Raw genomic sequence first — 24,957 nt, forward strand, 5'->3', positions numbered from 1 at the left:
TATCTCCCCTGGGATGCTATGACTATTTTAAATTGACTTTTAAACCATGACCCAAGCCCCACCTTTGCCCAGGGTGAGGATGGGTGTGCCAGCTGTGCCACCAAGGCCTCTCAGAGGGAGTTGTGTCACAATGAGTTGTGCCACTGCTGCTTCCAAAATCACCTCCCACCAGGACCAGCTGCTGCTGCACTTTGAGCAGCTGGTGGAAGTGAGGACTGGGTGGAGCTGGGGCTCCCCAGGCAGCTGCTCCTTGGTGCCAAAGGGCAGGGAGCCCTGCCAGAGGGGCCAGGGCACAGCCATGGATCCAGGAGCGCGTCCTGCCTGGGCAGAGGACACACTCATACTTAAAGCACAACTCCTGAAGTATCTGCTTGACTTTCTAGCGTGGACAAGAATATAAAAATCAAACTCAGGGTCCTTACTATGTGTTCTATTCACTACATCTTATAAGTCTTGATTGGGACAGCTGAGCTTGGTCTCACTCCCTACATCCAGGACAGAGCTGGATTTGAGGACAAATTCTCTAAGTTGCTGGAGTTAGGAGCAGTCCTAAAAGGTGGACACTGGGTTGGACTGGGTTTTTGCAGGCCTGCTTTGGAATAAGTGTCAGACTTACAATTTAGCTGAAAATAAATTTAACTCACGTGATCCAAGACCTTTATTGATGCAGCAGGCACTTCACTTTACATGACCCCAAGCCCAGAGTCCAAGAGTCCTTCACCCACACGTTCAGCCGCCATTCCCAGAGCTCTTCTCCCACCCTCAGCTGCAGGACCTCAGCCTGGACACAGCTACCTTGGGACTAAGCAGGACACACGGGAGCTTGTATCACCACACCTGGCTAAAGCAGCATCTGAAATACCTGTTCACTTACAGCAGAGGAAGCAGGAGTGTGCCTTCTCTCTGCCTGTTAAAGAAGGGAGCAGGAGAATGTCTTGGCTCCTATATGTGATAGTCGGAATATGCAGGAATACCTTTACTCTTCCCCCACCTTTAAGGTTAAAAGCATTCCAAGAGGAGGTTACTGTAGGATTTCAGTAGATTGCAATCTCTAATAGATGGACCAGTGTAATTTCAGCTCATTCCTTCTTCTGAGTCCAAACCTGACCGTCACCTCTGTCCAAGTTAACAGTCTTTACACAGTCTTTCTTGCTGTGAGAACTCTTATTATGGAGCCCAGGCCTCCTACTGCCAGTGCCTGTGGGAAAGGAGAGAGGTTACAGTGTCACCACGCCCCACACAGAACAAACACCGAAGAGTTCAGCCACAGAAGGGACTATGGCTCTTCTCCAAAGCTAGAAACTGTCATTCTCCACAATCTAACCAGCTTTTGGATCTCGAGGGCTCCAGTGTTGCAGAATGTCCACCTCCCGTAGCCCTGAGGAGAGGAGGAGGGGCTCGCTTCGGTTTCATTTGTGTCCCTCAATGTGAACAGTGTTTCCTTCTGAAGTCTAGAAGATGGAGGTGATTGTGAAAAAAATATTTAAGCTGACTGCTGGAAGTGGGGCATTTACTTTGGAGCCACAATCCAACAGAGCACAGGGTATGAGAGCAGAGTGAGACGTGGCACTGGGGAACAAGGCTGGACAAATGCACAGCACCCACCTCGAGCAGGACTTGACAGGTAAATGCTCCTGAGCTCCCAGACCTGCCACAGGCCTTTTCCAGAGGACAGACTGGTACTACCACTGAGCTGACTCTGCTCTGAGCAAGCCACACATCCTACCAGTACTGCCACAAAGCAGAACACCAGGCTGTAAACCCTGCCTACTCAGACCCGCCTTGTTCCTTTCACAACAGAGAGGACGAGATGCCTTTCATGTCCCTGCACGCTCTGAGTACCAGTCAGGGTGGTGCTGTGTCACCTCCCACGCTGGGAGCACCACCCACCTCACCTGAAAGCACCTCAGTGGAAACACCAGGAAAAAAACCCAAAAAAACAAGTAGAAACATGTTCTTTGCTGTCTCAAGAAATTCCCTCCTCCTCGTCAAGGCTTGGCAAAACTGGTGACAGCAGCAATAAGTGGAGTCATGGTACACCAGCTTTATGTACAGCAGGAAAAGCTCTGCACCTTGGGAAAAGGACGGCAGCATTCACAGCAGCTGCCCTGCACAGGGAGCTGCAGCATTCCCAGGGATCAGTTTTCCTTGGAGCACTGACAGCCAGGGCTTCAGCTGAAACCCCTGCAGTGGGGGAAGATCTCACTTGGATTCCTGCCCGGGGGCAGGGGCACCCAGCAGCTGCCTCAGCCACCACAGACAGGGAAGGAGGCTCCACAGGCAGCTGCTGAACACATCCCACACTCCCTATTTCACAGCTGACATTCCACAGAAACAAGAGGCCCCTGCTGGTGCCCAATGGAATCTCTGGAGACCTCAAAATCCTCTCCTGGGCGAACCAAACAGGTTTGCTAAAGCCTGTGACTCAGCTGATGCAAACTGCCAGCCTGAGCCCCCTGAGCTGGGCCCCGGAGGAGGCTGCAGCTGCCCCATCCCTCCCGGGACATCTCAAGGGCAGCACGAGGCTTTCCCCTGCAGGGAGAACTCCCTGCCCCGTCCCCTCTCCCCATGGCAGAGGGCAAGGTTTGAAATACAGGCAAAGGCTTTGTGAATGCAGGCTCAGAGAGACCAAAGATGAAAGAAAACACTGAGCTCCTCAGGGATGAGGCTCTGCCACCACCTGCTTCTCTCCTGAAAGCACTGGCCAGGACCCTGCGAGCGTGGCTGAGCCAAGAGTGCCCCTAGCACGTACCTTTTCATGCCACTGAAGTAATATTGCACTGCTGTTTTCTGTTGGCTTTTCAAATCCTTTATAAATGTACTTCATTAACAAATCAACACCGTTTCTGTCTAAGGAATTCACCGCTTGTTCTATTTCACTGCTTTTAAAAGATGTGAGGACTTTCAGCATCGTTCCCTGGGCCTGCTCCTGGGAAGACAAGGCAAAGAGAGAAATGTGAGAACGAGAACAGCTGGGAACGATCCAAGACTCGTGTTTGGCAAGAGATGGGCGCGCTCCAGGCTGGGTTATTTCTGTAAGCGGGGTGAGCAGAGCTGGGGTTAGAGGAGGAAGGGGCGAACGCAGGGGGATGCCCATGCAGCACAGGCTCGCTGAGCGCAGCGGGTGCCGCTGTGCCCGGGTGCCGCTGTGCCCGCAGCCCTGCCCGGCCCTACCTTCATCGCCTGGCTCCTGGTGTTGCCCGGGGAGCTGCGGATGGCCGTGTGGAAGGCCCGCAGCGCCTCGCCTGTGCGGCGGCGGTCAAGGACTTAAACCGGGACCTGCGGGACGCGCAGCGCGGCTCCCGGGCGGCCCCGGCCCGAGCGGCGATCGCGGCCGCTGCCCGGGACTCCCCGGCCCCCCCGGCCCAAAGGATATTGCCTGAGCAGCGCTTCCACCTCGGGGCTGGCATCGGGCTCGGCCGCCGCCGCCTCCTCGGGCTCCTCCACGAAGCGGTTCTCGTCGTACTGGTCGATGTCGAGGCGGCGGAAGCGGGACGAGAGCGTGCTCCGCGCCATCCCCGCCGCCCGGCCCGCGCCCGCCGGAAACGGCGCCGGCCCCGCCGGAACCGGAACCCGCGCGGCCGCCGCGCCCCGCCCCGGCCCGCGCGCCCCGCCACTAAAAACACTACAGAGCCTGGGAAAAATCCGAACAATGACTTTAATGTACAAATCCCGTCGCTGCAGCAGTTCGCGGGTTTAATCGGGATCCCGAGGAAAACGGAACAAACCGGGGATGGGGAACAGCCCTTGGACCGCTTTATTGGGATCCACGGAACACTCGGAAAAGGCTGGCTCGGTCCTGCGCCGTGACCGCAGCAAGGGCAGCCCCGGCCCCGCCGCGCACCGGGCACTGACTTTGCTGCTGAAATTTCTTAAAACTTACCAAAAACAAAAAGCTGAACAAGAGAGCGGCCCGAGCAGCTCCCGCAGCGTGGTGGTTAAAGGAATCGGTTCATCTAACCCAGGACTAGGCGAGGACTACATGCAGTAGTACAAATCTCAAGAACATATTACAAATACTCTGAAATTAATCTAGGGGTGGGGAAAAAAAACTTGCTACAGACACCATAATACACAATAAATTTAGATAATTTAAAAATAAAAAAGGCAAGAGGCAGCATTTCAGCAGCAAAGTGCTCAATAAAAAGTATATTGTAAAGGGGCAGGACAGGGAGAGGTGACAGCAGGCGGGCGGGGCTCAGAGGAAGTACGGCGTGGTTGTCCTGGGAGGAATGACACGCTCTGAGTCTGGAACTGCGCGGAATAACTTTGGTTCTCTTGTATTTACATCTTTAAAGACCATGATGGACGCGATGTTCCCGCAGCGGTAGCAGTAGTTGGGAGCTGACCATACCGTTACCAACTTCTCATCAAACATGAATTTGTATCCTTCGTGGACGAGCTGGTGTGCTCTGCAGATCAGCTTCAGGTTGTTGATGTGAACAAACTGCAAGGGAAGGGGGAAGGTCAGCTCAGCGTGGCCCGAGCGCCGCTGCCCACACCCGTGCTGCTCCTGGGCTGGCCCCACAGCAGGACAGAGAACACTGCAGGGCTGGGGACCCAGCACTGAGACACCCTGTGACATACAGGTGCCAACACCCGAGCACTGGGAACAGCTGACACCCAGGCAGCAGGGCTGTGCTGTCCCCTTCCTGAACGTGCTGTGCCAGGGCCACACAATAATGCACCTGAGCCTGGCCAGGTCCGAGCCTGGTGAGGCCACTGGGTAGAGCCCTGAGGAGTCTGCTCAGTGCAGACACAACAAAATTAACTCAAGAATTGCTTAAAAAAGGGTATTTTTCTCCTAGATCCTTAGGAAACCATTCCACACAGAGCCCAGGGACACTCGTGAGTCCCACCATGTCACTTTTCAAAAGCAAGATGGGTATTAGTACATCTGGCAGTTAAATTTGTGCTTTTAGGTTCAAGTGGCTCATTTTTTCCAGCTGGCACAAGCCAAGCTTCCCCACCACACCACTACGAGTTACTGGCAGAGGTGTGACAGGGCAGTTCAGTATCCTGCATTGCCCTTGCTCCACCCAAACCCCACATTGAGCCAAGCCCCTCAGCTCCCCCAGCCCCCACTGGGCCGTGTGGCCCTGAGCAGCAGTGAGTTACCTCATTGGTGACCTTGGCCCCGAAGAGCCAGCCCGCCCCACGGGGGCTGATGGCCCACGTGTCCACGTCCTCGGGGTCTGACCACACCAGGTCGCAGAAGGCGCCTTTGTGAGGGATCTCCTGGTTGCGCTCAATGGTCCGGATCTGGTCCAGGGTCTTGATGTCTGGGGAGAGGCCCCCGTGCACACACAGGATCTGCTCGTCTATTAACTGCAGGGGAATGACACGAGCACCCTCAGCATGGCTGCCAGGGGAGCCCCAGCTCCCAGCTCCCATCAGGACAGCGTGTTAGCGTGGGGTTTGCACTTACAGCTGCTATTGTGAGCATGTCAAAGACTTTGGTGCAGTATCTCCAGGCGTTCGCGTTCCCGTATTTGGTTTGGCACTCGTCTGTTGGAGAGAAAGCTTTTATTCCTGGTGGATCAGAGGAAACAGGCAGAGAAAACACTGACAGCAGAACCTGCACACCCAGGTGTGCCACACGAGCCCTGCCAGGAGACCTGAGCTGGGTCCTGCTGCTGGCCAGCACCAGCACCAGCAGCAGGAGGGACCGAGCACCTCCTGCTCTGCCTGTGCCTGAACGTGGCACCACGACACAAGCAGCAACCCCACGTGCCAGAGGAAAAAAGCAGCAAGATCTGCCTTAAACACATTCCATTTCAGAAACACAATGACCATGTTACCAAAGGACAGCCCTGGAGCCCGTGTCCCCCCCAGCCCCCGGGCACTGTGGCCAAGCCAGGGTTTCCCGAGACAGAGGAGCTGCAGCCACAGGCAGCACTCACCGTAGAACCCGTACACCTGGGTGATCTGCCTGCTCTCGTGGTTGCCTCGCAGCAGCGTGATACGGTCAGGCCACTTGGCTTTTAGTGCAAGGAGGTACGTGAATGTCTCGAGGCTGTAATACCCTCGGTCTACAAAGTCCCCCTGAAGGCAGAGAGAGCCACACATGGAGAAAGGGCACAGTGACACATCTGCTCTCAATCCTCACTGCCACAAAGGAACCTAGCGCTGGAGGGCACCGGGACCTGCTGGGACCCGCGGCGGCTCCGGGCACTGCGAGTGTCGGGTGTGGGCTGGGCACTCCTCTCTCCGCTGTCCTGACGTGACCCCGGGACACCCGGGCAGGGCAGGACGCTCTGCCTCACCCCGCGGGGCTCCCGGCGGGCAGGAGCCAACACCGGCGCCGGGCGGGGCGCGGAACTCGGGAGCCCCTCGGGATTTCAGCCCCGGCCCCTGTCAAACCCAGCGGGGCCGCGCCGCGCCCGGCGCACCTACCATAAAGATGTAGTTGGTGTCGGGGACCTGCCCGCCGGTCCGGAACAGCTCGCACAGGTCATAGAACTGCGGGAGGAGAGAGGCGTGAGGGGGCACCGGGCATTGGCACCGACTCCGGCCCGGGGCTGCACCGGGAGCGGCCCGGCCCGGCCTTACCTGCCCGTGGATGTCCCCGCAGACGGTGACGGGCGTAGAGACGGGCTGGACGTTGGACTCCTCCAGCAGCAGGTCACAGACATAGTCACAGAGGCGCTGCGGGACGGAGCGGAGCAGGGTCGGGGTCAGCGCCGGGACCACCGGCGCCGCCCGCTCCGGCCCGCCCGGCAGCGCCCACCCCGGCCCCGGCCCGCCCCGGCCGGTCCCGGCCCCGCCGCCGCGGCCGCACCTTGAGGTCGTTCTCGGGCAGGTACTTGCAGAGCCGCGCGATCTCCACGTACTTGTCCAGGTCCAGCGGCGCCATCTTGGCACGGGTCGGGCAGAAGCGGGCCCCCCCCCGCCACTTCCGGGCGGCGGAGCGCGCCGCCGGCGCGGGCGGAAGCGCAGGGCACTTCCGGCGGCACTTCCGGCCGGCCGGCCCGGCAGCGGCCCCGGTGCCATGGCGCCGCGGGCGCTGCCGCTGCTGCAGCCGGGGCGGCGGCCGCGCCCGGGACAGTGGTGAGCGCGGCGGGGGCACCGGCGGGCACAGCGCTGGGCGGGCGGGGGTGATGGGGGGATAGCGATGAGCGGGGCGGGGAGACCGGCGGGAGCCCGGGCCGGCCCAGCCCGCGCTGAGCGCCGCCCTTGCCCCGCAGGTACCGGCTGAGCCCGCGCGGGGAGCGGCCCCGCGGCCGCGTGGGACTCGGCTGCCTCCTCCTGCCCGGCCGCGTCCTGCTGCTGGGCGGCGCCGACCCCGCCGGGGCCTTCGCGGACGCGCATTTCGTGGAGCTTGGTGAGGGCCGGGCCGGGCCGGGGCTGGAACCGGGACCGGGACAGGGACCGGGACCGGGACCGGGACCGGGACCGGGACCGGGACCGATCGCCTGTCCCCGTCCACAGCCCCGCTGCGCTGGGTCCCCGCCGGCTGGCACGGACTGCGGCCGCGCTACGAACACGCCACCATGCTGCCCGCCGTTGGCCCCCCGCGCCTCTGGGTGTTCGGCGGAGCGCACCCCGCCGGGAATCGCGGCTGCGTTCAGGTGCTGGACCCCGGTGAGTGCCCCAGGGCCGGGGTTCGGGCTGCGAGACGGGCCCGGCCTCCGTCCCCGTGTTGGTTGTTCGGTTAATCAAATGTCTTAACTAGAAATAGGAAGGTGGGAGAGCCCTGCAGTGAGGGGGGAGCAGCCGCAGCCTCGGACATTCCACACGTCCTCGGCGGCCATCGGGGCCCGGCTGTTCGTGTTCGGGGGTGGAGACAAGGGAGCGGAGCCGGTGAAAGACCAGCGGCTGCACGTGTTCGACACAGGTACCTCCCACTGGGGCACGGGAGCGCTGGAGGGCTGGAATTGCTGAGCTCTGTTTGGAGAGAAGTCCCACGGGATGGGTGGCTGTCCCTCTCTTGACAGGCTCTTGTGTTCGTGTGGGAGTTCAGACCCCGTGGCTTGGGTGGGAAGCCTCGGCAGGGCTCTGGGGTTGCTGGTCTGTAGAATTGCCATAGTTTTCTTCCTATGCCCGTGTGTTCCCATTTTTAGCCACCCTGGCCTGGTCCCAGCTGGAGACTCATGGTGATCCCCCTTCCCCTCGGCACGGACACGCCGTGGTTGCAGTTGGGACCAAACTCTTCATCCACGGGGGTTTAGCTGGAGATGTTTTTTACAATGACTTGTACTGCATTGACACAAGTAAGTGTGGATGGAGGTACTGCAGGGCAGTACCTGTGAGCTGTGCTTTGATTTGGGGGGATGTTTTTTTCTGAAATACTAGTTCTTAAGTGCTTAAAGTATTACCTTCTTTGTTTAAATCAACAAACTGCGTGGGGTTTGTGTAATGCATAACCCTGGAGGTGTTGTTTCCTGCACCAGATGACATGAGATGGGAGAAGATCCCAGCCACTGGGGATGTCCCTGGAGGAAGGGCATCCCACTCCTCGGCAGCATTCCAGGACCACTTGTACATTTTTGGTGGAATAGGTCCAGATGGGACACTGGATACTACATACAAGTATCACACAGGTAGGGAGGCTGCTCTCAGGGGTGCCAGGGAAGATGCCAGGCAGCTGGGGAGCATGGTACCTGCTCAAGCCCTGGAGTTACACCACTGCAGGACTGAATGCTCAAAACTTTGAATGAATGGTGCCTGGTGTGTGATATTTAAAGCTGTGACTGTGTCTTTGCACTGCAGGAAGGCAGCACTGGACGCTCCTGCAGTTTGAGTCTCCCCTGCCCAGCGGGAGGCTGGACCACGCCATGTGTGTCATTCCCTGGCAGGCTGGGGCACAGGGGGACACAGGAGAGACCCCAGCAGCTGACAGAGCTGAGCCCCTCCAGCAGGGCCTGGGAGAGGGCTGTGCTGAAGACACCTCTGTCCATCTGCTGTTCGTGTTTGGGGGCATGGACACCCAGGGGCAGATACACAGGGACTGTCTGGTCACCCTCATCGAGTAGAGTCCCCACAGCACCAGCCTCGGCCCCTGGGCCTAATTGTGCCCCCTAAACATGTCCTTACCCTGGGGCAGCTGGCACAGTGCTGGCACCCCTGAGGGACAGGGGCTGTGCCTGAACAGGGTCTTGCTGCAGCCCCAGCCCAGGGAACATGGCAGGAGCCAAGGTGTTTTGAGGGACTGCTGGAGCTGGCACCAGACAAGGTCATTCTGGACAATCCCATGGATTGGATAAGGATCAGTTAAATAAAGAGACCAAATTTCAATTAGGCTTCTTTTTTTCTAAGAACCTTTATTAGGTGTAAACTACTTTTCACTGTTCAAAAATCTGGTCTGTTTCATATGACACTTTATTAAAAGCTCTGAAGTTTTAATACTGCAGGAAAACATAATTAAGCCAAGCTCCTCCCCCACTGCTTGGCACCACCACTACTGCAGGCAACGGGTTCTGGTGGATAACCTCCCTCTCCCAGCTCAATAAAAGCTGCCCCTTCAGCAGTTACTCAGGCTTGATCCCCCCTTCCTTATCAGGATCTCTTGTAAAAGTGCAGTGAGGTCCAAGTCCATCCTCTCCCTTCAGAAACTGAACCCCAGTTCACCCCAAAGGAACAGAGGCCCAGCTCCTGCTTTCAAACCTCCCACCCTCCATGATCCCATGAAAGGTGACCTTGAGGGGGTGAGTTGCACTCCATCCTTCAGGGTTAATCCAGATCCTGGCTGGAGCTGGGTAATGGAGATCACAGAACCAGAACAGAGTCCAGTGTAAATAACAAATTTATTGTGGTCACTCCAGGTAGAAAAGCTCTACACCAAGTTCACATGACCAAGTTGTTAAATAGAATGTTCCACTGCCAATACTTCTAAACCCACATTTACACTCCCACCCCGCTCCCCTCCCCAGACATCGAGCAACTGCTAACGAAAAGCAGGATACAGCCACGTCGGGCTAGCGGTTCCAGCTCCACTCACGAGTGAAGATTCAAAGTTACATTCCAAATTAAGAGTTCAATATTTTAAACAAGTGTTCCTGAGTCCAATATATACACACACCACATTCGGGGACACCGGTATCTACAACTCGTCCTTCTCTGCTGCCTCCTCCTCGCCGGGCGGGGGGCCGGCACTGCCGTACAGCTTGCTCACGATGGGCTGAACCACCTCCTCCAGCTCCTTCTTTTGTGCTTTGAAATCTTCTATGTCCCCATCCTGATGGCTTTCCAGCCACTCGATCTTTTCCTCCACTGCTTTCTCTATTGTCTCCTTGTCCTCAGAGGACAGCTTCCCACCCAGCTTCTCCTTGTCCCCAATCTGATTCTTCAGGGAATAGGCGTAGCTTTCCAGCTCATTCCGGGCATCGATGCGTTCCTTCAGCTTCTTGTCTTCCTCGGCAAACTTCTCGGCATCGTTGACCATCCTCTCGATCTCCTCTGGTGTCAGCCTGTTCTGGTCGTTGGTGATGGTGATCTTGTTCTTGTTGCCGGTGCCCTTGTCCTCGGCCGTGACACGGAGGATCCCGTTCACATCAATTTCAAAGGTGACCTCGATCTGGGGCACACCCCGAGGGGCAGGAGGGATTCCTGTCAGATCAAAGGTGCCCAGCAGATGGTTGTCCTTGGTCAGGGGACGCTCACCTGCAACAAACAATGACACGGGGTTACTTTCTTGCCCAGCTGTGGCCTGTACTTTGTGAAACCATGAGTGACACAGTTCCATGAACAAAGTACCTACAGCCTTTGTGACAATCAGGAACAAGAATGAAAACCCTACAGCAGACAGATTCCAGCTGTCACATGGGCCACCACAGCTGACACCCACCTTCATAGACCTTGATGGTCACAGTTGGCTGGTTGTCAGAAGCTGTGGAGAAGATCTGAGACTTCTTGGTGGGAACAACGGTGTTTCTTGGGATCAGCTTGGTCATGACACCTCCAACGGTCTCAATGCCAAGAGTCAGGGGACAGACATCGAGCAACACCAAGTCACCTGGAACAGATCAAAGGCAAGACTGTGACACAACTTCAACACAAAACACAACGCTGCAGACAGGATCCTGAGGCCGCGGGGGCACAGAACTCCAAGGACTGGAAAAGATCCAAGTTTGTCTGCATTTGCTTGTCAATGCCCAACATCCACTGTTGAGTCAACTCTTAGGTGGCAGTGAAGGTGCCATTACCTGTATCCTGGTCCCCAGAGAGCACCCCGGCCTGCACAGCTGCACCGTAGGCCACAGCCTCATCTGGGTTAATGCCCCGAGAAGGCTCCTTCCCATTGAAGAACTCTTTAACGAGCTGCTGGATCTTGGGGATGCGAGTTGATCCACCAACCAAGACAATCTCATCAATATCAGACTTCTTCAGGTCAGAATCTTCCAGGACTTTCTGAACAGGCTTCATAGTGGAACGGAACAGGTCCTGCAAAGACAAAACCCCAAGGATTGTGAGACTGTATTCCCAGCACACCCCATTGTGCAGCCCCAGAGGTACAAAGTACAACCACTACAGAGCAGAGATGCCAAACTGTCTGAGGCCCAGCTCCCTGGCAGGAACAGCTGCCTACTCACACGGAGTTATTTATACTCCAAAGTGCAGTGTCACAGCATGAGATGCTGCACATTCCCCAGTCCCAATCCAGAGCTGAGGCTGTGTAACTTTACCTTTCTAAACTTACCATGTTCAGCTCCTCAAACTTGGCTCGAGTGAGTGTCTCCGAAAAATCTTCTCCTTCAAAGAAGGACTCTATTTCAATCCTGGCCTGGTGCTGAGATGACAAAGCTCTCTTGGCCTTCTCCACCTCCCGCCTCAGCTTCTGCACAGCTCTGTTATCCTTCCTAACATCTTTGCCAGTTTTCTTCTTGTAGAGCTTGATGAAGTGCTCCATAACACGCTGGTCAAAGTCTTCTCCACCCAGGTGAGTGTCTCCATTAGTAGCCACAACTTCAAAGACTCCGTTGTCAATTGTGAGGAGGGACACATCAAAAGTTCCACCACCCAGGTCGAATACAAGGATGTTCTTCTCTCCCTCTCTCTTGTCCAGTCCATAAGCAATGGCAGCAGCTGTTCTGTAGAGGGAACGGGCTGTCAGGGCTGGGGGTGGCAGCCCACAGCTCCCCTGGGGCAGGACAGGGTGGGCTACTCACGGCTCGTTGATGATGCGCATCACGTTGAGCCCCGCGATGGTGCCCGCGTCCTTGGTGGCCTGGCGCTGGGCGTCATTGAAGTAGGCTGGCACCGTGACAACAGCGTGGGTCACCTGAGCAGGGAGGGACAGCTTTGTTACAGTCTGTAAGCAGTACCAGCCACTCTGAGCACTGCTGGAACAAGCAGCCCATTCTCAGAGATGAAGAGCCAGCAGCAGCTGAGCCCATCGGACAGGGCTGCTGCAGGGGCCTGCAGCACTGACTGTGGTTTGGGATGGCAAGGTCAGTCCTGGCTCAGCCTACCCTTCTCCCATTTCCTAAAGCTAATTCAAGTTGTTACCAGTGCTTCCTGTGCACTTACTTTCTTCCCCAAGTAAGCCTCTGCTGTTTCCTTCATCTTTGTCAGGACCATTGCAGAAATTTCTTCAGGAGCAAATGTTTTTGTCTGTCCACCTCCAACATCAACCTGAATATGGGGCTTGGCTTTCTTCTCGACCACCTGAGGAGAACAAAGGATACTGTCTCATTCAACTATTTCAACTTGTTCCCATGGTTCTTTCTAAACAGCAAGCCAAACCTCTATGACAAGCATAACCTGAGCACAGCTAACACCAGGAACTGTTGTTTACACACCAATCCTCCCATGGGGCACTGTGAGCAGATGCCTCTTCTGACCAGAACTGTAGTCCTCCCCTCCAGCCCCCCTGCACTCGGGACCCACCTTGAAGGGCAGGTACTTGATGTCCTGCTGCACGGAGGGGTCATTCCAGGTGCGGCCGATGAGCCGCTTGGCATCAAACACGGTGTTCTCCGGATTGGACGTGAGCTGGTTCTTGGCAGCATCCCCGATCAAGCGCTCCCCCTCGGGGGTGAAGGCCACGTAGGACGGTGTGATGCGGTTCCCCTGGTCATTGGCGATGATTTCCACGCGCCCGTTCTTGAAGACGCCCACGCTGGGGTTGGGGGGGGGAGCGGAACGGTCAGGCGGGGCCGCGGCCTGCACACATCCACACCCCCCGCCCCCCCGCCTCCCCTTCTGCTCCTCCCCGCGCCCTCCCGGGCCCGCAGGCGCTTCCCACAGCTCCCGTGGGCCCTGCCTGCCCAGAAGGGCCCGGGCCCCCGCCCGCCAGCCCGGCCGGCCCCCCGTACCAGGAGTAGGTGGTGCCCAGGTCGATGCCCACCACCGTGCCCACGTCCTCTTTCTTCTCCTCGTCGTCCGCCCAGACGGCGCCCAGTGCCAGCAGCGTCAGCAGCAGAAGCCTCATCCCGACCGCTCACCTGCGCCCACCTACCGAGAGGCCGCCGGTTACACAACGGAGGCGCCACGTGCGTGGCCGCCCCCCTCACCCCTCCCCGCGCCGCAACCACCCAGCCCCCACCGTGCGGAATCACCCCGCGTCCCCGGCCCATCTTTCCGTGCCCTCAACCGCCATCCCCCCCGCACCGGCCCAGCCCCGTGCGGCCCTTACCGCGCCCTCACCGTGCAGAAGCGCCGCGCCCCGATCTCCGCTGAGCCGCCAGGCCGCGCCGCCCGCCCTTTTATACCTTCCGTTACCCCTTCGTGGAGCCTCTCCATTGGCTGCCGCGCCCTCGCTGGAGCCTCTCCATTGGCCGGCTGCTACCAAGCTGGCCTCCCGCGATTGGCGAGCACCGCGCGGCCGTTCCGCCGTGCCCGGCGCGCCCCCCTCGCGCCGCCCCATTGGTTCCACCCGCCGGCCGCGGCCACAGAGAAGCGTGAGCCAAGCGGAGCGTCCCCATTGGCTGGGCGGGACCACGGCCGCGGGGTGGGGGGGCACTTCTGGAAGTTTCCATGGTTACCGGCCGGGGGGGGATAACCCGCCGGTGGGGGGGGTGCCGCCGCTCCCGGGGGCACCGGGGGTACGGGCGGTACCGGGGCACTGCCGGGGGGGGAGGCGCGGGGAGGTTGGAGCGGGCCGGCATCATGGCCGGGCCGTGCGGGGTCTCCGGGCAGAGGCCGTCCCGCCCCCGCCGGGGATGAGGTGACACGCGTGTGCCCAGCGCCCCGAGGCGACATCGGGACCCGTCCCCGGGCGGCCGCTGCCCGCCCCGCCGCTGCCAGCAGGTCGCTAGGCCCCGCCATGTCGCGGCACCGAGCCCCGCACGCACAAGCCGGGGCCGGGCGGAGCCGGGGCTGACGGCGGAGCGAAGCTCCAGGAGCGGCCCCGGCTCCGCCCGGCCCTCGCCCCGCTCCGCCTCGCCCCGGCCCCGCTGCCGGTGCCGGCCCCGGGACTACAAGTCCCAGGAGCGCCGTCGCCGCCTGCGCAGTGCCGCGCCCGCCCGGGCCGCAGCGGGAGCCGCCGGGGCGCTGGCCGGGTAGGGACACGCTCGAATCCCGCGACAGCGCTCGGCTTCCTCCCCCGAGGAGGAGGAGGAGGAGGAGGGAGCGGTGGGAGGAGGAGGAAGGCCCGGGGCCTGACAAAACGCTTTGGTTTTTCCAGGGCAGCGAGAGGGAAGGCGGGCAGCCGAGGAGAGACGGAGCCGCGGAGGGTATGTCGGGTGGGTTTATCGCGATAGGGCGCTCGGGAGGCGGGGGAGCGGCGCGGGGCCGGCGGCAGAAGTTGTCGGTGCGGTTTGCCGGGGGTTCCTCCGTGCCCTTCTCGCCCGGGCCAGCCCTGTCCTGCCCGCCCGGCCGGTCCGGGCACCGCGGTCCCGCTGCGGGGGCACTCGCAGAACCGGAGCCCTCGGAGCGGGGCCCTCGCGGCGCCGGGAGCCGCTCGCTGCCGCCGCTCCTGCGTGGCTTTTGTGTCGGGCAGGTTTAAAACTTGAAACTTGACCAGTGCGGTGACTTCCCTTTTTGGTCCCTCGCAGACCCCTGAGGCTGGAGAGCTCCATGCAGGCTGTGTCGGGTTTTTTCTTGCAAAGTCATGATACCGCGCTCCTGAGAGCTGTTGGGATGGAGCTCTCGGAGCGGGCATGTGACACTTCACTTACTGATAGGTAAAGTGCTCTTTTGGCGGACGATGCAGTTGACTCACGAGTAGAAGCTGCAATTTGAAGAGGATGAAGTGGAAATGGCAGGGGCAGTCCATGAAATCTGAAATACTCTGCAAAAGCAGCAGGATGGTGGCTTCAGGAAGCACTTTTCAACTGCTGCTGCTGAGGAGGGTTCCAAAATGTTTAAGATGCTCAACACATGGATTTTGATGTGATATTTGTCAGATAACGGAGAATATGCTCTCCTCAGCAGCAGCTGCCCTTCCTTGCAGATGGGAAGGGAGCTGCTCTCAGGAGGACAGGTTGGTTTTGTCAGTCTGAACAGCTTCAAGTTCTGCACTTGCTCTGGCTGGAAGTCTGTTAATGTGATCCTCACCTGAAGGGAACTCCACTTTCTGGAATCACAAGCAACTGGAATAGATTTTAGTGTGGCTATGTGCTTTTGCTGATTTTATGCAACACGGCAATGCCATTATAGATGGCATTGGCAATGCCATAATTTAGTGGCCAGCTGATCCTGTCCTTTACTGATGAGTTCTGTTATTGGGCATGAGAAATGAGGTTCTCCTCACATGTGGATGGGCAGTATGTCCAGGGCTAGCTGAGAGCAGCCTCTGGGCAGAAACAAAGGGAGGGGATGAGTTTCTTATTAATGACAATTAGACAGTGGACCTGCATTTTGTGTGTCACACATGTTTGAGCTGGTGGGTGCTGTAATGTGAGGGTTCAGCAGTGAGCCCTGGGTCATGGTGAACCATCCTGCTGGAAAAGGGCTCTGCTAGCTCAGCTGGGGGAGATGGGCAGTTAGCTTGTGTGGAGAAATAAGGCTTGTGAGAAGCTACTATAAATACTAATGAGGGAAGAGGTACTTCATCAGGGCTGAATTAGCTTGGAAGCCATTCAGGCTTGCTTAGGAGTTATTTTTCAGTAGGATGGAGGGATTTTGCCTTGCCCTGCCCTGCCTATGTTAGATGTGCCCAAACTTGCTCTGGAAGTTGAGGCTTGCATAGCGAGACTCCGGAGGAGCAAGAAACCCTGAGCAGGAAACACAGGAGGAGGAAGAAGGATCTGGTGTACCAGCAGCGTTCACCACTTTACCCAATCTCTTTTCTGTCACTGAATCACAGAAACATGCAAGAGAGATGTGTGTTCCTGTATGCCACAGGACAATCCCAGGGACATTGTGAGGTGGAGCTCAGCACCTGAAGATTCAATGTCATGTTCTCCAGGACTTTAAGAGTGGGAAACAATCTGTGTCCTGTGTTCATCAAAGGACAGACTGCCTCAGGTTCTGAACAAATGTGTGCTGCCAGCAGGGCAAGGCATCTGGGATGCTGTCAGGTCATGCAGCCTTTGTTGTTGATATATGGAGCATCATGAAGGGAAATTGTCTGAGTTGTTGTGCTAAGCTGCTCTTACTGTGTCACAGTTACTTGTAGGTTCCTGAGTAGTCTTGAAATAGCTGACAGAAAATGGAAATGTTTCCATATCAACATGAAATCCCAGGGTTGAAAAGTAATCTGCACATAGCACAATTTTACATATCTGTTGTTCCTTCAGCCACAGCAGGCTTTAGATATTTAGGATATCTAAATATCCTAAAGGGACTCCTTTATATAGCTGTGTACAGATATCTGCTATTTCAGGTGTTGTGCCTGGTATCATAAACCAGATTGCTGGGTAATTACAGGCACCTTTTTGTTTATGAGCAGCTGATAAGGTAATCTGGCAAATGAGGAATCAGCAGAGGCTCTGCTCTGGAGCTGTTCCGTGGTGTGTCATTGAGTGTGGCTGTGGCCAAGTGCTCTGGAGTGCACCTTGTGGAGCCTGGTCAGGGGATGCAGCTGCTGTCTCTGTTCTGCTGTGAAGGGAAGAGGTTTTGGGGAGGAGCAGTGTGTGTCAGGTAGGTGTGTTAGTGGTACAATAGCCTGTTCTTTCAGGACAAGCTTGTTGGTAATACCAGTGTCTGAAGAGAGGAGTAGTGTCTGCACCTTGCCCAACTGGGTTTTTTGGGTGCTCTTCCCTGAGCCTTGCTGAAGTGCATTGTGTGTTAAACTGCTGCTTTACATCCCTGCTGTTCCCAGGTGTCTGCCCGGAACCTCAGGTGGAGACAGAGTTGTTTGTGCTCTTGCTTGCTGTGCGTGTGTGGCTTCAGAATAATTGATTTAAAAGCTGGTGGAAGGCAGTGATGAGGTGTTCCTCTCCACAGAGCTGGATCTCAGCAACAGCCCTTGCAGTTGAGCCACTTTGATTTTTATGGAGGTTCCCAGGCTGGGGAAGCTGCTGATCCCATTTTCTTGTATGAAAGCTGCTGTCATGCAGCTGTCCTGTGGATTGACAGAAAATCCTGTGGATTTTCACAGCTCTTGACAAAGCAGTGGCACACAGTAACCTGCTGTGCTCAGTTCTGAATCAATTCTGCTCTGCTTTCGTTATTTCTGCTGTTCTGCAGCAGAGGCAGATAAGACACACACGTGGGTAGTGGCCAACTGATGGGGTGTTATCAGGTAGTCACAGGACCAGTATATTTAGCAGCACAGATGCAGCTAAGGGTGCTCTTTGGAGCCTTGTTTTGGGCCTGGAGTTCAGATAGGCAATTAGTTTTAAAGGAAAAATCAGAATGCATGGCAGTTGGCACCTTCCCACAGTTTCTCAGGCCTCAGAGTCTGCTCTTCGTGAGGAGGTGCCCAAGTTGTTCCTCTCTTGGGTGCTCACCTCACCTTCCAAGCAGGGTGAGGTTTCTGCTGTCAGTCTTTTTCAGCTGACATCACAAACAGTACAGGAGTGCAGGAGTCTGAGCTCTTTTTGCTGGGCAGGTGGATTAATGTGTGTGTCACATCTCTGCACTCTGTGGGGCTGTGTGGACTTCTGCTGACAGGGCTTGTGGAGCTTGCTCTGACCCGTGGGCCGAGGAGGAAGGAACAGAGCATCTTCCTCAGAGGCTTCCTAGGGAGCTTTGCCCATCCCTGGTGCTGGAAACATCTAATAAACAAAACCAGAAAAAGACCCTAAGTGAAATTGAGAGAAATTGCTTGTAAGTGTAGGAAACACCTCAGGAGTTCTTAAATCAGCTTGGCTGATTGCTCTTAAATGGGTTTGTAACCAGTGACACAAAAATAGAGTCTTGTTTTGAAATTTGGCCAAACAAAGGACTGTAGGCAGGGGCTACAGGCTGTTCCTAGGGGTACTCCATGGGGGTCTCCCCTTCCTTCCCAAACTTGCTTAGAAGCAGGAGATCCACTTGGAGTGACTTTCTGTCCAGGAAAGTGGAGACTGGGGTTGACACCTGAAAGTGGAAAATGCCAACTAAAACTGTTCAGTTTGATAAAATATGAGCAGCTCTTGAGCACAGCCCTACAGTGGGAAGCTCTGAAAAGGCAGAAGGCAGCTCTGCAGGTCTTGTTTGTGTGTGCTTTTATGGCTTCAACTTCTTTTTCCAGGCTGATAGCACTACCTCACAGCCTAAAGACTGGTTACTACTGTGTTTGCAGGCAGTAGCAAGTTTACTGCTGGTTAGTTGTTTTGTTGGTTTTTTTTTTGCAAGCTCTTAAATTCTGAGACTAAAAATAAATTTGTTGCAAGAAGTTATTATTTGTTTCACAAAGAACTTTGGCAGCAACAGCAATGTTTCTTCTTCTAATCATTTCTCTGAGACTGTCCCAGTTAAAAACATCTGAATTAGCACATCCTTCAAGTTCCTGTCGTAATCTCATTTTTGGATGCATCAGCTGTAGCCTCTGGTTAGGGTAGCTGAATTTGGTTTGGGGTCTTTTTGAGTTTGGGTTTTTTTTTAAAGAGCTTTATACCCTGGTTTCTGTGTTTACTAGGAATGGCCTTTAAACCTTTGGGTGTAATAAAATTGCAGTTTTTTAATGCATTGTGACAGCCTCTCTGTTCACGTCTGGTTTCTGGTTGTGAGGTTAAAACTATAGATGAAAGGACTTAATTACAGAAGGAGCAGTGATGGTTGTCAGTGCACCTGGTTGTCAGGCTGCAAAAACCCAGCAAATGGGACACCTGTGCCTAATGAGGGAGCTAATCTTTATTCTTCAGTGAGGATCACCTCCTGCTCTGCTGAACAGTGAAACACAGATCTTTAAAACACTAGCAGGGGAGAGCACTGGGCCAGCACGTGGCATTCCAGCACATTATTTGTAGTTTCTCAAGCATGCTCTGAATGGGTTTGTGAAGCAAGGCTTGTCCAGAGTCACTGCAGGTTGTGGGAAGTAAGTTTTTGTTTTGACTGTAGTATTGCTTTGAAGGGCTCCTCACTGGAGCCCTCTGACATCTCCATTACTGATACACGTGACAGGTATATTATGGTCTGTTACAGGTGGAATCTGCCTCAACCCTTGTCCTTCCCAAATTAGCTGGTGTGGCTGCTAGTTCTAGTGGGGAAGACGTGAAGCAGTTAACCATCAGTTCTGAGATTCCAACAGCCAGGTCCTTGGGCAGTGCTGGGTTGTGTGGATGGGCTTTAGGGTGAGGGAGTCTGTTCCCCGGACAGTGAGTGGGAATGGGGCTGGTCTTCATCTCCCTGAACTTGTGTCACCTGAGCTGTTGCCAGGCCCACATGTCCCCAGGTAAGGCCAGGTGCACCTGAGGTGTGGTCAGGGCTGTGGCAGGGCTGTGCTCCTGTTCCTGCTCACCAGGGCGAGCTGAAAATACCTTCAGCTTCTGTGCCAGTGTCCCTGCTGTGTGCCAGACAATGGAGCTGGCACTGGGAACCTTCATGCGAGCAGGGTGGGATTGAGGAGGGCACAGCAGCGTGCCCTGCCCCAGTGAGCCTGTGCCCACTGCAAGGCTGGCAGGGCTGTCCTGCTGTGCTGACCCACACTGCTCTGTGTGCCAGACAATGGAGCTGGCACTGGGAACCGTCACTGTGTGAGCATGCCTCAGCAGGGTGGGATTGAGGAGGGCACAGCAGCGTGCCCTGCCCCGGTGAGCCTGTGCCCACTGCAGGGCTGGCAGGGCTGTCCTGCTGTGCTGACCCACGCTGCTCTGTGTGCCAGACAATGGAGCTAGCACTGGGAACCGTCACTGTGTGAGCATGCCTCAGCAGGGTGGGATTGAGGAGGGCACAGTGAGCCTGTGCCCACTGCAGGGCTGGCAGGGCTGTCCTGCTGTGCTGACCCACGCTGCTCTGTGTGCCAGGGCTGTGGCACCATGGTGAAGCTGGACATCCACACGCTGGCCCACCACCTGAAGCAGGAGCGGCTGTACGTGAGCTCGGAGAAGGCGCTGATCCAGCGCCTCAACGCCGACGTGCTGAAGACGGCGGAGCGGCTCTACCGCACGGCCTGGATCTCCAAACAGCAGCGCATCAACCTGGACAGGCTCATCATCACCAGGTACTGCACACCCTCTGCCAGCCTGCAGGCCCTGCTGTGCTGTCATAGCAATGCGGGGCTGTGAACCAAACCTCAGCTGGGGAATCTTACACCAAAAGGTACTTGTTGGCCATTGAAGCAATTGGTTTTTTAATACCCATGTTTGTTTTGCTTCTATTCATGAGAACAAGCTATCCAGAATTTGAAATAATTTGTAATAACTATCTGGAAAGACTTTTTCCTCTGTGGCAGCCTGGTTTATGGATAGATCACGTGGTATCTCTTAGCAAGTTTGTTTACTTAAGAGTTACTTAAAGTGTTTCAATGTTTTTCTTTAAAGTGCTGAAGCTTCTCCTGCTGAATGTTGCCAGCACGCAAAAATCTTGGAGGACACGCAGTTTGTGGATGGGTACAAGCAGCTGGGATTCCAGGAGACTGCTTATGGGGAATTCCTGAACAGACTGAGAGAGAACCCCAGGCTGATTGCGTCCTGCCTGGTTGCTGGAGAGAAGCTCAACCAGGACAACACCCAGAGTGTCATTCACACAGTCTTCACCTCCATCTATGGCAACTGCATCATGCAGGAGGACGAGAGTTACCTGCTGCAGGTGCTCCGCTACCTGATCGAGTTTGAACTGAAGGAAAGCGACAACCCCAGGCGGCTGCTGAGGCGAGGCACCTGTGCCTTCAGCATCCTGTTCAAGCTCTTCTCTGAAGGACTCTTTTCTGCAAAACTTTTTCTTACTGCTACCTTACATGAGCCAATCATGCAGCTTCTGGTTGAGGATGAAGACCACCTGGAAACTGATGCAAACAAGTTAATTGAGAGATTCTCCCCAGTACAGCAGGAGAAGTTATTTGGAGAGAAAGGCACAGAAAAGTTCAAGCAGAGAGTCCAAGAGATGGTTGACTCCAACGAGGCCAAGCTGGTGACCCTGGTCAACAAATTCATTGGCTATCTCAAACAAAACACGTACTGTTTTCCCCACAGCTTGAGGTGGATTGTGTCGCAGATGTACAAAACGCTGTCGTGTGTGGACAGGCTGGAGGTTGGCGAGGTCAGAGCCATGTGCACAGATCTCCTCCTGGCCTGCTTCATCTGCCCTGCCATCGTCAACCCGGAGCAGTACGGCATCATTTCTGATGCTCCTATCAATGAGGTGGCAAGATTTAATCTGATGCAGGTATGATTCACAAAGGGAGCCTTGAAAATATATAAATAGCATTTTTCTTCCCTCTAGAACTGATGCTACTGCTGTACAAGTGAAGGTATATATATTTTTTTCCTGTATCCCTTAAAAGAGTTGCAAATACCCTTTATAAAAGCTGTTTTAAGGGTTGGAAGCTAAGGCATATAAATGACTAGAAGGTGAATTCTGGAATGTGTGAAAAAGAACGTTACGCTGTTCTTGCAAATGTTAAATATTATACCAGGTATTGCAAAAAATAATGAAATACTTTGCTGAAAACCCCTTGTAGTGTCCAGTGCTCTACTTGGAGCATTCCCCAGCCCTCATGACCAGCTTTTGCCATTATGCAAACACTTGGACAATTTAATGATGTTACATAGAGGAGTCATCTGAAGGTGTTGAGCAACACTTGTCTGACTGAGGATGTTCCTCCATGTGAGGAACAAAACCTGCTTTTTACTGCTGTCTATAAAGTGGGCAGGGAGTGATCCTTACAGTGCAGTCACGCTGGGGAGTTTGCTCAGTGTTTCTCTGACATCCAGCAGCAATCCTCTCCTGTGTCACTGCTCACGTGCTGCAGCAGAGCACTTGGCAGCTCTTTAAATTGAGGGTTGCTTTGCAGGTGGAGATGAATAAGGGATATGTGCTCTGAAATAAAGGGTTAGCCCTCCTGCTATTTCTCCTTAGTAAAATATATGCAGCCTTTGAAAATCTCTAGGTTTAGATGACCTAGATTCAACTCTCAATTCTGACGTGTTGCAAAAACAAAACATGCTTTGTTCCTGGCAGGGGGAAGTATGGATGGTCACAGCCTACTGTGTGTGCACATTTTCTTGTTAAAGGCAATGACTGCTTTTTTTTCCTAAAGCTTCTTGCATTTTTTTCTTCCCTGAAAGCAAGCACAAATCTCTGTCCACTCAATCAGAAATATTCCTTGGAGTATTAAATGAAAAAGGATTTAGAATGGAGGAGGTTTTGTGAATGTTTTTTATAATCAGGTCCATGAAAGGCTTATTCTGTGTACTTCTTTTTGATTTCAGGTTGGGAGACTTCTGCAGCAGCTGGCAATGACAGGCTCTGAGGAGGGAGATCCACGTACAAAGAGCAGCCTCGCTAAATTTGACAAAGTAAGAATCCAGGCTGAAAAAATCCAAGACTTGGTGAATACGTCATCATCCTTCTGCAGCCTGCTTTCTCAGACTTTGCAAAGGACTACTAAGTGTTTAATTTCCAAGTTACAAGTAATGAAAAGCAGATTAAATCCTGAAAGAAGCTGGGGAAAAAAATCGTGAATACTAGAATTGAGGGTTGAGGATTCTTGCTTCTACTCTGACCTAATATCTCTTAAAAGAAAATATTTTAAAAATTAAATTAAATGGTATTCTCAACTGAGCACTGTAAGTGTTTAATGCCAGGTTGGACAGGGCTTGGAATAACCTGGTCTAGTGGAAAGTGTCCCTGCCCATGATGGGGGTTGGCACTGGATGGTCTTTAAGGTTCTTCCACCCCAAACCCCTCTGTGCTTCTGTGAAACACTGAATTCCTATCTGTGGCTTTTCAACTGAACCTAATGAAACACTTTGATCTGAAAACAGCCTCAGTATAACGTCTGTCTTAACACCAAGTAATTTCTTAGTGCAAGTAACTTCTCTTTCTTTTTTGCATAGTTTTGCTTTTTTTATTCGGCTTTTCCTGGTAGTATGAATCCATCTGTAGCCATAGAGCAGGTACCTTCATCAGAGCAGCAGTGAAGCTCATGACCTTTGATAGATTGTCAAGTGTTTAAAAACCTGTTGGCATCCTTGGTAACCTTGTATCTGTCCAGGTTTTGGTAATTCTAGTTGTTACACAGTCACCACACAAAGCTACACATTTATTGTAAAGTAACTTTTTCACTCAGATTAGAAAGGGATGTCGTTGTTGCTTCTTTGTTTCATTTTCAGTCTGTGCTCAGCAGATCCTTAGGAAGGGCCTGTTTATTTCCGTTATTTTTCCCTTAAATTGTAAGAGGACACTTAAGTATGTAACACTTTGGAAAGCAGGAAAGGAACAAAGGAAATGCTAAAAGTACCTGCACACTTTCCTCGCTTTTTCTTCAGTGACCTTAAAATTTCTGCTATTTTATCCCAGGATTGCAGAAGTAGGAAGCGAAACTTTAATTATTCTGTAGGCTACTTAACTCCTGCCATAAGTTTCATCCCAAACTCTAGGGAGGGTGTCTCATTCCTGCTGTCTGCTCTCTCAGAGCTGTGTTGCTGCTTTCCTGGACGTGGTGATCGATGGGCGCGCGGTCGAGACTCCGCCGATGTCGGCCGTGAACCTGCTGGAGGGGCTGAGCCGCACCGTGGTGTACATGACCTACAGCCAGCTCACTGCCCTGGTAATGCCTCCTGCTGCTGGAAAGGACCTGCTCCCTCCTGGCCCACCTTGGCCAAAGCAGGCTGGTCTGCACTGCAGCTCTCACCAAAACCATTGTCTGTGTTTAGGTTGGCTTCATGCGGAACGTGATGTCAAGCGATCAGCTCAAGGAAGATCGGATGGCTTTGGAAAACTTGCTGGCAAATTTACCCCAGAACAAACCAGGGAAAAGCAGCAGCCTTGAAATGACTCCATATAACACCCCCCAGCTTTCTCCTGCAACTACTCCAGCCAACAAAAAAAACCGACTGCCCATAGGTAAGGAGAGTGAGCGGAGCTCCCGCCGGGTTTCTGACACCTCGGGCATTTCTGTGCCAATTTCTCAGTCATCTCTTGGCCTTACTCTTCATCTACACCTTCAATTCCTACTTTTTCTGTGTAGATGGTGAAGAGTTTTTCTTAAACCCTGGTAACTTCCTTAGTGTCTAATGCAAGTGTGGTGAATGACCTTCATCACTCCAGCCTGAACTGGAGGAAATTTCTGGAGTGGTTGGGAGTTGTAATGGTTGTGATTGGCAGTGACAATAAAGGGAAGGTTTGAAGGTGGGAAGCAGATCAAGGGGCAAAATTGCTTAGTAAAGTAGTAAGATGGAAGCAGAGGCATTTAATTAGTGGGATTAGAGTAAGTTTAACATTTTTGTTAGAGGACAAATGGACAGGAGGATGAGCAAGCAGGAGCAGGACTTTTAGAGTATGTGAAGAGAAGAGAAAGTTTGTCCTTTCTCCATTCCTTGCCTGCTCTAATTCCAACTGTCAGTATTCTGGATGCAATTTTAGGTTGGTTGGGTTTTGTTTTTTTTATAGGATTTCTGGGTCTAGATTTTTTCCATGTTAATAATACTTTAATACTTTCCTTTAAAATAGGAAGTGTGGTACTCTTCTTCAGGGCATATTTATGTGAATATGACCATGTGGGATATTTTTGTTCAAGAGATTTGGTGTTGGTATGTAAAAGGA

General features: G+C 54.1%; 5 protein-coding genes across 14 annotated transcripts in view; 2 read left to right on the top strand and 3 right to left on the bottom strand.

Moving 5' to 3' along the window:
* Positions 1-630: 630 nt before the first annotated feature.
* ARPC5L (actin related protein 2/3 complex subunit 5 like) lies at positions 631-3,584 on the bottom strand. The gene is given in 3 exon segments (XM_077189016.1): positions 631-1,198; positions 2,753-2,929; positions 3,175-3,584. Coding segments are annotated over 3 exon segments (582 nt in total). The 5' UTR covers positions 3,517-3,584; the 3' UTR covers positions 631-1,135.
* Positions 3,585-3,640: 56 nt separating this feature from the next.
* On the bottom strand, positions 3,641-6,898 carry PPP6C (protein phosphatase 6 catalytic subunit). Its single transcript, XM_054646198.2, is given in 7 exon segments — positions 3,641-4,447; positions 5,119-5,328; positions 5,429-5,508; positions 5,904-6,045; positions 6,397-6,462; positions 6,553-6,732; positions 6,734-6,898. Coding segments are annotated over 7 exon segments (1,050 nt in total). The 5' UTR covers positions 6,857-6,898; the 3' UTR covers positions 3,641-4,198.
* Positions 6,899-6,937: 39 nt separating this feature from the next.
* On the top strand, positions 6,938-9,237 carry RABEPK (Rab9 effector protein with kelch motifs). Its single transcript, XM_054646394.2, has 7 exons — positions 6,938-7,050; positions 7,188-7,324; positions 7,432-7,584; positions 7,676-7,837; positions 8,064-8,213; positions 8,394-8,543; positions 8,713-9,237. The coding sequence occupies exons 1-7, from the start codon at positions 6,992-6,994 to the stop codon at positions 8,973-8,975; spliced, it is 1,074 nt and encodes a 357-aa protein (XP_054502369.1). The 5' UTR covers positions 6,938-6,991; the 3' UTR covers positions 8,976-9,237.
* A 490-nt stretch (positions 9,238-9,727) lies between these two features.
* Positions 9,728-13,742, bottom strand: HSPA5 (heat shock protein family A (Hsp70) member 5). 2 transcript variants are annotated; one of them, XM_054646381.2, is made up of 9 exons: positions 13,588-13,742; positions 13,257-13,395; positions 12,829-13,060; positions 12,469-12,606; positions 12,108-12,220; positions 11,639-12,029; positions 11,145-11,382; positions 10,787-10,954; positions 9,728-10,602 (listed from the first exon to the last, which is right to left on the bottom strand). In XM_054646381.2, the coding sequence occupies exons 2-9, from the start codon at positions 13,370-13,372 to the stop codon at positions 10,043-10,045; spliced, it is 1,956 nt and encodes a 651-aa protein (XP_054502356.1). In that variant the 5' UTR covers positions 13,373-13,395; positions 13,588-13,742; the 3' UTR covers positions 9,728-10,042. The 2 variants fall into 2 exon arrangements, with proteins under 2 accessions (XP_054502356.1, XP_054502357.1); XM_054646382.2 differs by having other exon boundaries at positions 13,577-13,695.
* Positions 13,743-13,795: 53 nt separating this feature from the next.
* The window catches only part of GAPVD1 (GTPase activating protein and VPS9 domains 1), a 28,750-nt gene continuing 17,588 nt past the window's right edge, over positions 13,796-24,957 (top strand). For 4 of the 9 annotated variants that reach the window (XM_054646379.2, XM_077189011.1, XM_077189013.1 and 1 more), the window contains exons 1-7: positions 14,296-14,441; positions 14,567-14,615; positions 20,217-20,413; positions 20,733-21,576; positions 22,623-22,709; positions 23,828-23,962; positions 24,069-24,258. In XM_054646379.2, the coding sequence (XP_054502354.1) occupies positions 20,229-20,413; positions 20,733-21,576; positions 22,623-22,709; positions 23,828-23,962; positions 24,069-24,258 (1,441 nt within the window). In that variant the 5' untranslated portion in view covers positions 14,296-14,441; positions 14,567-14,615; positions 20,217-20,228. Of the gene's footprint in view, positions 13,892-14,065; positions 14,191-14,295; positions 14,442-14,566; positions 14,625-20,216; positions 20,414-20,732; positions 21,577-22,622; positions 22,710-23,827; positions 23,963-24,068; positions 24,259-24,957 lie in introns of those variants that run through there. The other 5 variants (XM_077189006.1, XM_077189007.1, XM_077189010.1 and 2 more) reach the window with 5 other exon arrangements.

This window comes from Agelaius phoeniceus, chromosome 21, assembly GCF_051311805.1.
Source record: "Agelaius phoeniceus isolate bAgePho1 chromosome 21, bAgePho1.hap1, whole genome shotgun sequence".
Taxonomy (NCBI): Eukaryota; Metazoa; Chordata; class Aves; order Passeriformes; family Icteridae; genus Agelaius; species Agelaius phoeniceus.